General features: G+C 41.9%; 1 protein-coding gene across 2 annotated transcripts in view; it reads right to left on the minus strand.

Moving 5' to 3' along the window:
* The window catches only part of NEK9 (NIMA related kinase 9), a 45700-nt gene extending 39710 nt beyond the window's left edge, over positions 1–5990 (minus strand). For both annotated transcript variants that reach the window (XM_044436310.1, XM_044436309.1), the window contains exons 1-2: positions 5600–5990; positions 3003–3180 (exon numbers count right to left, since the gene is read on the minus strand). In XM_044436310.1, the coding sequence (XP_044292245.1) occupies positions 3003–3180; positions 5600–5800 (379 nt within the window). In that variant the 5' untranslated portion in view covers positions 5801–5990. The remainder of the gene's footprint in view (positions 1–3002; positions 3181–5599) is intronic.
* Between the last annotated feature and the right edge of the window lie 6915 nt (positions 5991–12905).

Consider the following 12905-nt stretch of genomic DNA (forward strand, 5'->3'; position numbering starts at 1 on the left):
ATGCATATATCTGCACAGAAATACAGGAGGATGAGCTTAGCCCCATCTAGAGCATCTGGATTAATATAAATGGAGCAAGGAATAAAAAGTACACAGTGGTTGGAGTCTATTCCTGACAACCAGGTCAAGGAGACTAGAATAAACCTTTTGTAAAGAAAATTGCTAGGAAGCATGATGTCAGTGTTAGCAGGGGCTTCAGTTTCCCTGCTGGGAGACAAATTCTGCCAAATGTGGTCTCTCAAAGAGATTCCTAACATGTGTTGCTGATAAATTCATCTGAAAGAAACTGGAGGAAGGAACAGGAAGCTATCTTTGACTTGATATTAACCCACAGAGAAGACCCAGGGGACAAAATGGCAGATACAGAAACTCTGTAGGAAAATGACCATGCCATACTTGCATCCTTGATTCTAAAGGAAGCAAAGGTTAAATACATGTACCCTGGATTTTAGGAAAGCCAATTTTAATAAACATGAGAACAATGATATGCAAAGTCCCATAGCAAATGACTCTAATGAGAAAAGGAGTTCAAGAAGGGTGAGCATGTTTGAAAAGGGAAATTCTAAAGGCAGAATTACAAGCAATTCCTACAAGGAAAAGGGGTGGAAGACAACAGAAGAAAAGCTTATGTGGCTTCACAAAAAGCTTAGAGATGACCTGAAAACAAAAAAGGACTGTATAGGAAGGCTACTTAGGCCAGGCTACTAAGGTAGAATACAAGCAGATAGCACAGAATTGCAGGGACGACATCAGGAAGGTTAAAGCTAAGAATGAACTGAGGCTAGTGACAGATGTTAAAAGCAACAAAAAGCCTTCTTCAGATATGTCCAGCGTAAAACATAGAGGAAAGAAACAGGAGTCCAACTATTCAATGTGGATGGCAAAATGATAACAGAGGACAAAAAAAAAGACAGAAGTGCTCAATTCCTACTTTGGCTCAGTCTTCTCCCAGTATGACCTTACTGATAAAGAGGAAGTACAAAGATGGCAGCTCAAGATTGACTGGCAAATGGTCAAGGATCATATAATTGGGTCAAATGAGTTCAAATCTCCAAGGCCTGATGAACTCCATCCTCAAGTAGTAAAGGAACCAGCAGAAGAACTCTCAGAACCACAGTCTATTGAGAAATCAGAGGACAGGGAAAGCACCAGATGACTGGAGAAGGGGCAATGTTGTCCATACCTTCAAGAAAGGAAAAAATGAAGAATCTAGGAACTACAGGTCAGTCTGACATCAATCCATGGGAAAATTCTGGAGCAGATTATAAAGCAGTCAGTCTGCAAACAGAAGCCAACATGGATTTCTCAGGAAAAGTCCTGTCCGACTCTTCGGATTTCATTTTTTGACTGGGTAACCTCTCTGATGGACCGTGGGAATGCTGTGGACATAGTATATCTTGACTTCAGCACCGCTTTTAGCAAAATGCTCCATGATATCCTGATTAGCAAACTAGCTAAAAGTGGGCTAGAAGGAACAACTATCAGATGGATTCACAGTTGGCTACAGAATTGGATTCAAAAAGTACTCATCAATGGCACATGCTCAGACTGAAGAAAGGTAACAAGTGGGGTACCTCAGGGTTCAGTCCTGGGTCCAATGCTCTTCAACATTTTTATAAATGATTTGGATAAGGAAGTGCAGAGAACATTATCAAATTTGCAGATGACAAATGGGATAGCTAATACCCTGGAAGACCGAAAGAAGATTCAAGGTGATCTTGACAGGTTGGAATGCTGGGCTGAAAACAACAGAATGGCATTCAATAGGGACAAATGCCAGGTTCTGCACCCAGAAAAAAAATCCAAATGCAGTTACCAGATGGGAAATACTTGGCTCAACAATATTGCAAGCGACAAGGATCTTGGAATTGTTGTAAATCACAAGCTAAATATGAGTTAACAATGTGACGTGGCTGCAAGAGGGGCAAATGCTTTTAGGCTATACTAACAGAAGTATCACTTCCAAATCCCATGAAGTACTAGTTCCACCTACTCAGCACTGGTTTAGCCTCATCTGTGTCCAGTTCTGGGCACCACAGTTTAAGAAACATGCAGACAAGCTAGAAAGCATTCAGAGGAGGGCAACAAGTATGATCCAGGGACTGGAAACAAAGCCCTGTGAGGAGAATTTGAAAGAACTGGGTATGTTCAGCTTCAAGAAGAGAAGAATGAGGGGAGATATTAAAGCACTTTACAAGTACTTGAAAGGTTGTCACAGAGAGGAAGGACAAGGTCTTGATCTCTTGATCTTTCCAGAGTGCAGGACATGGAATAATGGGTTCAAGTGACAGAAAGCCAGATTTTGAGTAACTATCTAATTTCCTGTTAGAACAGTACAACAATGGAACCAATTACGTAGGGAAGTTGTGGGCTCTCCAACACTAAAGGCATTCAAGATGCAATCGGATAGTCATCTGAGAGGGATGGTTTAACTGGGAGTCCTGCACTGAGCAGGGGACTGGACCTGATGGCCTTCTGGCCCCTTCCAACTCTACTATTCTGTTATTCTAAGCCTTAATCAATAAGGAAAAGAATGCTACCAAGAAAATGTTGAAAACAGTCGGTGTGCCACACATCCCACATCTTTATTTTCTGTTATCTTTGACACCTGCCACAAATGTATTTGTGTAAAAGTGACACATGGCATTGATAAATTAGTCATATCACTGTCCAGAAATAATGTAGGACCTTAGGAAAAGAAATACTGCTTATTTTCCAGTACATTGTTAATGTTTTTTTAATATACTCTGTAAAGTTGTACCTGCTTTGCTGCACATCTAGTATCTCATCTTTTTTCCCTAAGCTCTTCTTCCCACCAAGTGTGTTTTATATTACATATCAGTGGAATATAAATGGCAGTAACTCAAGATGAGTCTGGTTTGTGTTTCTAGATCTGCCACTACAGCCAGGTCTATAAACAAGACATAGCCTCTTTATATTTTTTCTTTCCCCAGAACCCAAGATGGAAGAGGTGTTTGCTGTTTACAAGATGGAACTCTCACCATTACAATACTCCAGTTCAATCAACAGTGTGGTGTTATCCATGAAATGATTGTAATAGGCAATGATGTTGTCATGCTGCAACAGAGCAAGGATAACTATCTCATTCAAAGCATCACGGCGTTCTTTTTCTGACAGTCTGGTAAGATCCACTTCCTTCCATACTACAAGCGAGTCATCCTAGAATACAATATATTTAGTTAGTTTAATGTATTAAGTGTATACCCTGTCCCTCAAGGCTGGACGCTCATATTTCTTAGTAGAAGAAAAGACATTGTATTCACTTTCTGATTCACCCAACAATTCTCTATGGAATTTGAATGGCATTTCCAATTTCTGATGCCAAGAATCAGTATCTATAACTGACACTCTTTTCCTTTAGAATAATTATCAAATGACACGAGCTTTTCAAAGGAAGGAGCTGTGTTTTTATTTCATACACATCTCCACCCAAACAGAGTCTATTTTCATAACAGGAGTTGATCAGCTCATTAGTCCTGCCAGATTCTATAAGCACAACTTCTATAGGAAAAAGACAGTAAAAACTAGGAGGCGTTCAGTTTCAGTATTTCCTCCTGGTAGTAAAATTCAAGGTCATTCTATAGCTTTATCCTTCCTTAAGTGGTGTGCTTGTTGTATTAGCATAGGAACAGCCTTTGTTATCAGCCTCTATGAACTGTAAGTGATATGGCTGTAAATCCTTGCAGAAATATGATGCAGTGCTACAGCTGCCTTCTTTCTTTTGCCTTTCCCATTTTGTCATTCCTTTTCCCGGTACAGGAAGCTGCTGGAAAGGAAACAACATTCCTACATCCTTGTGTAATATTTAATTTTCAAACAAATTCCATAGCTTTTAAAATGACAATTAGGGATGGAAATTAATAATTTGACACCAATGGAAAATTTCCCTACATGCCAAATAGCAGTTTCAGGGGCAGCACAGGATGTATTACACTCACCCCTGTACAGATCTGGATTCTCCCTACACGCAACATCAGCTATTTTCAGTTAAAAAGTGCAAGTGGCATATTTAGATTAGATAAAGCCATGCCAAGTTCTTAGTAGTATCTCCTGAATTTTCCAAAAGCAGAAACTTTGTATCTCCTTTCTCTCTACCCCATTTGGAATATAAATCTCGGTCCTGATTTAATATTATCATCATCATGATTAAATACAAACCTCCTTCCAAGCAGTCAGCAAGATGCCAGCTCTCAGTGTACTATAACAGGTTAGAGTACTGGATTTATATTGGGGGACTTAAGTTCAAATCACTGGGTGACTTTCGGCCATTGGGTATCTCTAAGCCTGGCCTACTTCATACATTTGCTGAATCAGCAAAAACTTTTTTCCACTGCTGCTTTTTCTTCTTACCTGGGAAAAGGTTATCTCATGCAATTGCTAAAAGGCACAGGAACCCTCCCAGAAGAAAATGTTTAGCCCTAGATAACCACAGAGTTAAATCTATACCAAAGGCAAACAGGGCTCATTGCTGCATCTTTGGGCATGTAGTAGCTAAGCAATGACACCAATAACCCAACACATATGGGATTAGAGAGTGGGGTTTCAAGTGCAGAGCTGTAAGGCCTGAGTCCCAGCATATCTTCTTTCAGGCATTAAGCACATTTAGATGGGGAAGAGGAAAATGTTAAATAATGTACAGGGCAGGAAGAGAAAAACTACAGAATGTGCAGTGGGAGGACTGCCGCATGAACAGGGTCAGGTGGGGAAAAAGATACAGAACACCTTCTACATATACCAAGAACACAAAGATGCCCAAGGGAAATCCACAAGTAGAACATGTCTGCAATACCATCCAGCCACTTGTATTTCCCAGCAAGTGGTATTGAAAGGCACACTCCCTCAGATACTAGCCATCACAGTTAGTAGCCACTGATAGATTTATATTCCAAATGGGGTAGAGAGAAAGGAGATACAAAGGTTTGGCTTGGAGATAAAAGAAGGAATAATAAGAGAGAGTCCAGGGAAAGCATAAGAAAACATCAAAAGAACTAAGCCAGGAGCTGTTGTGTTTATTTTTTTAAAGTGAACCCCCCTCCATCCGCCATTTTGGAAAAAAATTCCCCAATGCCCCAGAGAACCTCATATGTCAGATGGTTTTGTCCACAAAGCTCATACTTCCTCCCACCCCGCTCTTCACACCTCACAACAGTCCAACACAGCAGGAAATTACTATTCCTTTGAGACGCAGAGAATTGCCAGTAATTAAAACCTGCGGAAATAGTGATTTCCGCCTAAGCGTGTAAAGACTTTTGGGGAAATCACCAGCTTTCATCTTCAACCACCACACTTCCAAAAATGTGGGATCACAGTGGCCTAGCTCGGGGAGACGCGGGAGTACTGCAACGACAGCAACAAGAAAACGAATTACAGGTGGGAATGGAGTGGAGGTCCCGTACCCATAACCTCACCAGACCCAGAAATCCTACTGGACATCTAATACAAGCGCTCGTTCATGAGTTATAGGCGCAGGGATTCCGACAAAGAGGGAGGTGAAACACGGGGGTCTTGGAAGGGAGGCCTCACTGAATGCGGCGGAAAAGGACGGGAGGAGGATACGGGGGGAGGGGCACAGATTTACCTCCGTCCGGCGGTACAGCGTGGCTTCTCCGAAGGCCCCCCGGCCCAGAACACGGATGGGGGCATAATGCAACTCCTCCTGCTCGCCGCCAAAGACAGGCCCGGGGCCGGGGCCAGGCCGGGGGCCGCTCCTGCTGGACGACTCGTTGCCAAAGTCGGAGTTGATGGAGTCGCAGTGCCTCTCGTACTGGTTCAGCGACATGGCTGCTCAGCCGCTGCCGCCTGCCGAGGACCAAGAGAGGGAACGCTAAGGGGAAGCCCTGCAGGGATAAAGAGGCGTTACGGCCCCCCTCTAGGGTGATGGTGGGCAAGCTTCCTGCTGTTGCCTCAGACGCCGCCGCAGCTTCAGAGGGGCTCTGCGCAGGCGCGCACCCCTCTCCCGGCCTCAACCCAGACAGGGTCCCCCGGACTGCCCCCTTCACCGGCCTCCCCGAGGCCCTTCAGCCCCCAAACACTATGTTGGCTGCTTCTTCCACCGACCCGGAACCACTTCGGCCCCGCCGCGTTCCCGCTGCCGCGCGGGCACCCGCACAAGCGGGGGTGGAGTGGCGCCTCAAAGCAGAACTGTGCGAAGAAGAAATAAGACAGCAGAGAGCTTGAGGGTTTTACAGAGGGAGCAGAAGGGTCTGCGGCTTGCTTTGGGAGGAGAAACTAGTCGCTGACTGAGGAGGCTTTCCTGCTGCAAAATGCGAGCGGATCCATCCACAATTTACTGGCAAGAACCCAGGATTGCTGGGACTGCCAGGACGTACTTGAATGAATGACAAGAATGCCCATTAGTAGCAACGGGAGCTACCTGAAGACCCATAGAGCGCTATGGGAAATGCGGGTGCCAGTCGGCAGAACAGCCCCTCCCTTGAAATCAGTGCGAGCTACAACAAAGCGGGAAGAAGGATTTTTTTATTTCCTTAAAATCGCTTTGGAAGAATATTGATATTTTCAAAGATGGGTTCACATTCTCTTAAATACTCATGCCTTATTATTTACACTGAGAGAGTGAAATGGTGACCAGTAACAAGGCTGTTGGGTATTTATATTGCAGGTGATAGGCCTGGGGCTGCAGTGGCCATCTCTGAGGCCATCAGCCTAGCCTCTCAGGGTTCTCCATTCCACTACCAGAAACCATTGATCTACTCCCAGGGGCTGTCATTCTTGGTCCAACGACTATAATTCTTGCATCTCAAGGTTTGTCCTTGCTATTCTTTGTCTATATGGCTAGGATGGTTTGCTTATTAAAGCTATTTAAATTTTAAAAAATAAACTGAGGTAAAGGATATAAGAAAGTCATCAGAATATATGATGCAGCCTTTTCCAACATAAACTGTCTAAGATTGCAATCATATGTTTTTAGACGTAAGTCCTACAACTCCTGACATTCCCCAGTCTGGTAAGGTTGCTGGGAAATACTATGAGTTGTAGGAATTTTTTTTCTGTCTAAACACACATAGGAAAGCATCCTAAAATAAGACAAAGACCAATATAAGCCATTCCATTTATCCATATGAACTGGTGTGCAATATATGAAACGAATTGAGCCAAATAAATATTCCAGCTGTAACCCTATATGCAATTACCTGGCAGTAAGTCCCACTACACTGCCAGGAACTACAGGAACTAACTTCATGCTGTTAAAAGATTCATATTTGCAAACCTTCATATTTGCAATATCTTTCCTAATCTTTCTTCTATCACATTGGCTTCAATGCCCACCTTTCCCCTCAGGCACAGCAATTTTTTGAACATTATGGTAATGAAAATTTTTAAAAAAGAGAACCAATGGTCTTATTTTTAACATACCAATCATTTTACTAACTAGCAGGAAAATAATTATTACTGCAGCATCAGTTCCTAGCAATTAGTTGTCAACCTCAATTCTTTTGACACTTTTTCCACCCTCCAAAACACCTTCCTAATTCTCTGCACCAAACTTTGATAGATTCATGGAACAAAAGAAACAGAAACAGAGCGAGTCAGAAGGGGTCTCCCAGGCCATCTAGTCTGACCCCCAGCTCCAGCCGGCTCCACTCATGATATGCCTATTATGTGCATGTCTAGCCTATCCTTGAACACCCTCACCAATGGGGCTTCAATCACCTACCGTGGAAGAAGACTTATTAAAGCAAACAGTTAAAGAACAAAAGGACTAGAGTAGGAGATCTACAAGTGGTGCAGAGTGGAGCAATTATCTCAGGCAGCAAATCTTGGGAGGCAGCAGCAAGATGCTGGAGGAGATTTGTGGGCTATACAGCGTACTCTTTCTTCCGAAACAAGCCTGCAGCCTTTAGGTGTAGAGGAGGATGTTGCTCCATTGCCTGTGTTAAAAAAAGATTCCCCTTCCTGTCTAATCAGCTTTGGTACACACAATGAGAGGGGGCGGTCGTTGTCTTTTTCAGCTCATGCAGCAAAATGTCTTTGGCCTGTGGAATATAAACAGCAGTGTCCTAAAAGGACCCATACTGGGACTAGTTCTTTTTAACTTGTGAGGTGACCAATTTTGCTGATGGCATCTATTTTTAGGGTGGTTAAAAGAAAAAGGGTTTGCAAAGAGCTCCAAAAGGATTTCTTTAACCCAGAAGAAAGAGGATTAAAGCAGGTACAAAGTGATGGAAGCTGCGGCAAAACAAGGGAAAAAACTTTGAATATGAACTGATGGGATGTGTCACTGATGAAGAAACTAATCTTGGAGTTATGATGCATAGTTCAATAAAGTTGTCCTGGTGTGTAGCTACTCTAACAAAGGCAAATTCAATCTTAGGTATAACTAAAAAAGCAACTGCACAGAAAACTGCTGATATCATACTGCCTTTATACAAATCTATCGTGTGAGCGCACATGGACATTTTTGTATAGTTTTGGTCATGAGACCTCAAAAAGGATATTGAAGAGTTGGAAAAGGTGCAGAAAAGGAAAGCAAAATGAACAAATGATTAGACCGGCTCCCACATATCACAACAGCCCATTATGGTACACCACCATGAAGGGTTGCTATGAATTGCCAAACTGCCCCAATAAGCTGACAATCAGGCTACAATCAGTGGGATTGCTCCCTGCTTCGTATAGATAGGTTTACTGCCATAATAAATCTACATGAAGAGAATGGAGTGTTCCAGTACCATGCTTCACCACTGCATAACATTCTTCATAATAAACAGTATTAGTCACTACTGGAGACAGGGTACTGGATTTTAAAAAATATAGTTTATTGTTTTATATCATACATATAAAATAAGCACTCTCACACACAAAAACTGCCCTTTGCCTTTATAAAGGTAACAAGAAATATATTTCATAACTGGTAAGTGCACATTGTTTAATTGTAATTGGTTCTTTGAGCGGTCATCCATGAATTCATAGGTGCAGAACAGCCAATTGGAACATTCTAAGGGTAAACTAAGGTTTAGGGGCCCATCTTGTCTGTACATGGTCCACGTGTGACTCCTCCCTGTCATTTGATCAGGACAGAGTTCTTCCATTGTGCCCTTGCTCAAGAGAGGAGTGATTTCTTCTCCTAGAACCTGAGTTACACAAGAAGAGCAGAAGATCCCCATAAAGGGTGGGGGAGTATCTTTGGATTCAATGGAATAGTCAGAAATGATGATAAAAACTATTCACTTGGTTTTGGTGAAGGATTTTTATGTGAGGAGAAAGATTTTGCATCATTTCTGGTGGAAAGGAGCTAGTGGTTCAGCTCCTTTGCAGATTTAAAGATGCCCTTTGCACTGGTCAGGCTGTTTACCACAAATGAATTAGTAGTATTTGTTCTGAAAGTATCCTTCTGAATAATAGAAATATGAACCTTGTTTGGAAGTTCAATTTGAGCCGGAGTCAGACTGGTGCTGAGGGGACCACTGATGCTGTTTATACAGATATGGTAAATTAGTGGATTTTTTTTTACATTATCTCGGAGATAGTAAAAGATTGCTGTTTTTTTCCTGTAAGAACTGTTGGTAGGCTGTCATGCAGACCTTATAGTATGCTACCTACATTTCACTGAATCAAATTTCCTTCCTTCTGAATCCACAGGAGCAGAATGAGGATTTTATCTCATCTTTGACTAGTCTATTTCTTTTATGGTATGGGGTGTTTGAAGGGGAAAGACCCTATATGTTTTCTGGGTTTCTTAGACATAGGTGGGAGAGAAGCATGTTTTGTTCAGGACTGCTTAATTATATGCAGTAATGTTGGAACCTTCAGGACAGTAATGGGTGGAGGTAAGTCTGGTTGTGTTTTTTTTAAGACTGGATCTGAAAATGGGGCTGGCAGGGTGCTAATAACTTGCTTGAGGGATTTTGCTATTCTGAAAATTGGCACTGCATGTGATATCCAAAAGGGAGAGAGGATTTTGATTCCCTTCAGCAGCATCCGGTGAGGATGCTGATGCCTGCACAGACATGTGAAAGATGTATCTGAGCAAAGTCATCTTGTTCCAGAGGACAATAGGAAGTGTCTTTGTGGTAGAAGCCAGTGGTTGCTGGGTGACTTTTACTGCCAGGCGTGACTGTAAGGCAGCTGGTGTTACCAGGAGCTTTTCAGGATTATCTCTGAAATAAGTTGGCCAGAAGAGGATGACATAGAGCAAGAAGCAGTTTCATAAAGCTTAGTAACACTGTAACTTAGTTACTGAATATTACCAGAAACCACAGCAGAAGTTTTTAGCAGCAAAAAAGGAACAAGAACATTGAGGGCAACAAGAACATTGGTGAGACAGGAGTTCTCTGTCTCAATTTGCACAATGATGACATCTCAGTGGGGCTTCATAATAATGGGAAGGAGCCTTGTAGGAGCATGGGTGTGGTGTATCAAGGAGAAAACCTCCAGCAAGGCCATGAAAAGTGATCTATACTTTCATCAGGAACAAGCTCAAGGGGGACAATAATACAGTTCTGGCAAGAAACATCCCCAGCATTCATTTTGCAATACCAAGTCAAGGCACTGAATATTCTCTGAGGAGGTATGGTACTCCCCTTAAAACAAGTCTATAGTGTTACCACACTTAGAATAATCTATACAATTCTGGTTCCTACACTTACTCTATACATTGCAGTTGGAAAAAGGGCAGAAAAGAGCAAATATAACAAGATGCTGGAGCAACTCCCCTATGAGGAAAGTCTACAACAGCTAGTTGAGAAAAAAGGCAATTAAGGGGAGACATGACAGAAAAAATCAAATGTATGCATGGCATGGACAAAATGGGTAGACATTTTTCTCTCACAAACAGTATTAGAACTCATGGATACTAGTTGCTGGAAAATTTAGGCAAGAGGCTTTTACACACATCCTACTTGTGTATTTTCTGTGGGCAGCTGGTTGGTGGCTGTGCAGACAGAATGCTAGAGCCTTGCTTTTCTTATGGTCCTATGGGAGATGTAGTTTCTCTGAAATCAGTATTGATCAGTGATCAGATAAGCACTTGAGGTACCTTCTGTGTTGGTGGTGACCAGCTTGGAATCAGTGCGGTTTGTGGTTGATGTTGGACTCTATCCTAAAAGCTGTCTTTTTGTTTTTTTGGTCCTGGCATTAGCTACATTTTATTAAAGGACTTGCTCTAGTTTCAACCACCACTACTGAAAGGCTGGTTTCAGTATGTTAGTCCAAAGGGATGGTCAAAGCTGTCAGTGCAGCAGAGATGAGTTCTCCCAATAGTGGGAGTGGTTGCTCTGAAGTGCATTCCATAGTATGCACTGGAAGACGCTACAAGAGAGTTGGAGCTGACTTCCAAGAAGACCGAGGCAATATGTAAGGATAGTTCAGTGTGGTTGTGTCTGCTGATGTCAGCATTTGTTCCCACTGCAGTGCCTCAAGGTGTGTTGTTCCATTTGTCCTGACCTGCTTCATGAGTGAGTACTTAAGTACCTATTGTGGCTCTCCAAGGCACAGTCAGTAAATGGTATCTTCCCTTCATCGTGAGTGCAAGTTTTGAAGAAGGCCTTGGAGGTCATGTGCCTTGAAGGGGCAATTAAATTAAGACAACTCAGAAAATAGAAAAGGAAGAGAAGGGGAAAAAAGAAACTGTTCATCATCCTAGCAAGAGACTAGAATTTTGGAAGCTTTTCCTATGAGGTGTGAGAAATATTCCAAATGCTGCCAGTAACTGTAGCAGATAAAAATGAACCTGGAAGCAAGTGAGAGGAATGCACAGAAGAAATGATCAGAGTTCCCACCTAAAATTGTTTAGCTCTAGAACATCCTCAAAGACTGGTTTGCACAGGTACATGAGCCTTATGTATGAGTTACAGTGACCACAAAGAACAATCTAAGATTCTCTTAACACATGGTTCCAGTATTTTCTCAAAGGCTGTTTCTTATATTGCCTCAAAGATGTCATACGCATCAGGTCATATACAGGATATCTTAAGTATTCACATTCTCTTTAATTTTCTAACTTTTATCATTATAAACCTAGCCATAATCTTTTCCACAAGTTGCAGAGTCAAAATAGCCAGTGAATTCTCCCTTGAACTTTAATTGCACAATGGAGTCTGTCCACAGAAGCTTATGCCTTAATCACTGGGGCACAATCCTATGTATATTTAGAGAGAAAAAAATCTTGTAACTCTCAGTAGCTGACCATGCCCTTTGTTAATCTTAAAAGGTGGCACATAACTCCTTGTTTTCATTACACAAAAGTTGATCTTTCAACATGGGTGTAGTGAACAAAAATATGTCTGGTAAATTCAGTGTTGCAATGCAGTTTGCAACAAATTACTACATTTTAGGCATTAATTACATTATGTCTCACAAAAACTGGTTTAATGTCATGTAGGATGGTAATGATATAAAAAAAGATCTTTATACGAAAGCTTGCCCCACAGTTGGTAGATGAAATAAACTGGGTGGGTATGTTTGCACTTTTATTTTCAAATGAAGCTATAAACTCCAAAAATTTCTCTATAGTTTGCACCCCCACCAACAGGTGCTTTGGTCATAAGCTTTTGGTGCAGTGGGACTAAGCAAATAAACATAAAAAGATAAACTATATTGTCTGTTACCAGTTTAAAAGCCCCTTTCTAAATCCTTATTCAGATAGTTAAATCGTTTGTAGAAACATTAATTTTGATTGGGAGTAAGTTGAATGCTGCAAGGGGAGCTATTTTGTTAACAACTTCATTCTTGGCCTATGAATCAACATAGATGCATTGGAGAGCTACAAAATTGGTGCCTATCCATTAAAGCACCGTGCAGGTGAAGTTCCCGTATGTGTGATGCACAGAGACAATGAAGAACTATGATCAATGTAAAGGTCAGGATCACACTACCACCTCTATATTCCACCCAGTACCTATGATGATACAAGTAGGCAGGTCCCC

This window comes from Varanus komodoensis, unplaced genomic scaffold (genome assembly GCF_004798865.1).
Source record: "Varanus komodoensis strain SLA01 unplaced genomic scaffold, ASM479886v1 scaffold3, whole genome shotgun sequence".
NCBI classification, from domain to species: Eukaryota; Metazoa; Chordata; class Lepidosauria; order Squamata; family Varanidae; genus Varanus; species Varanus komodoensis.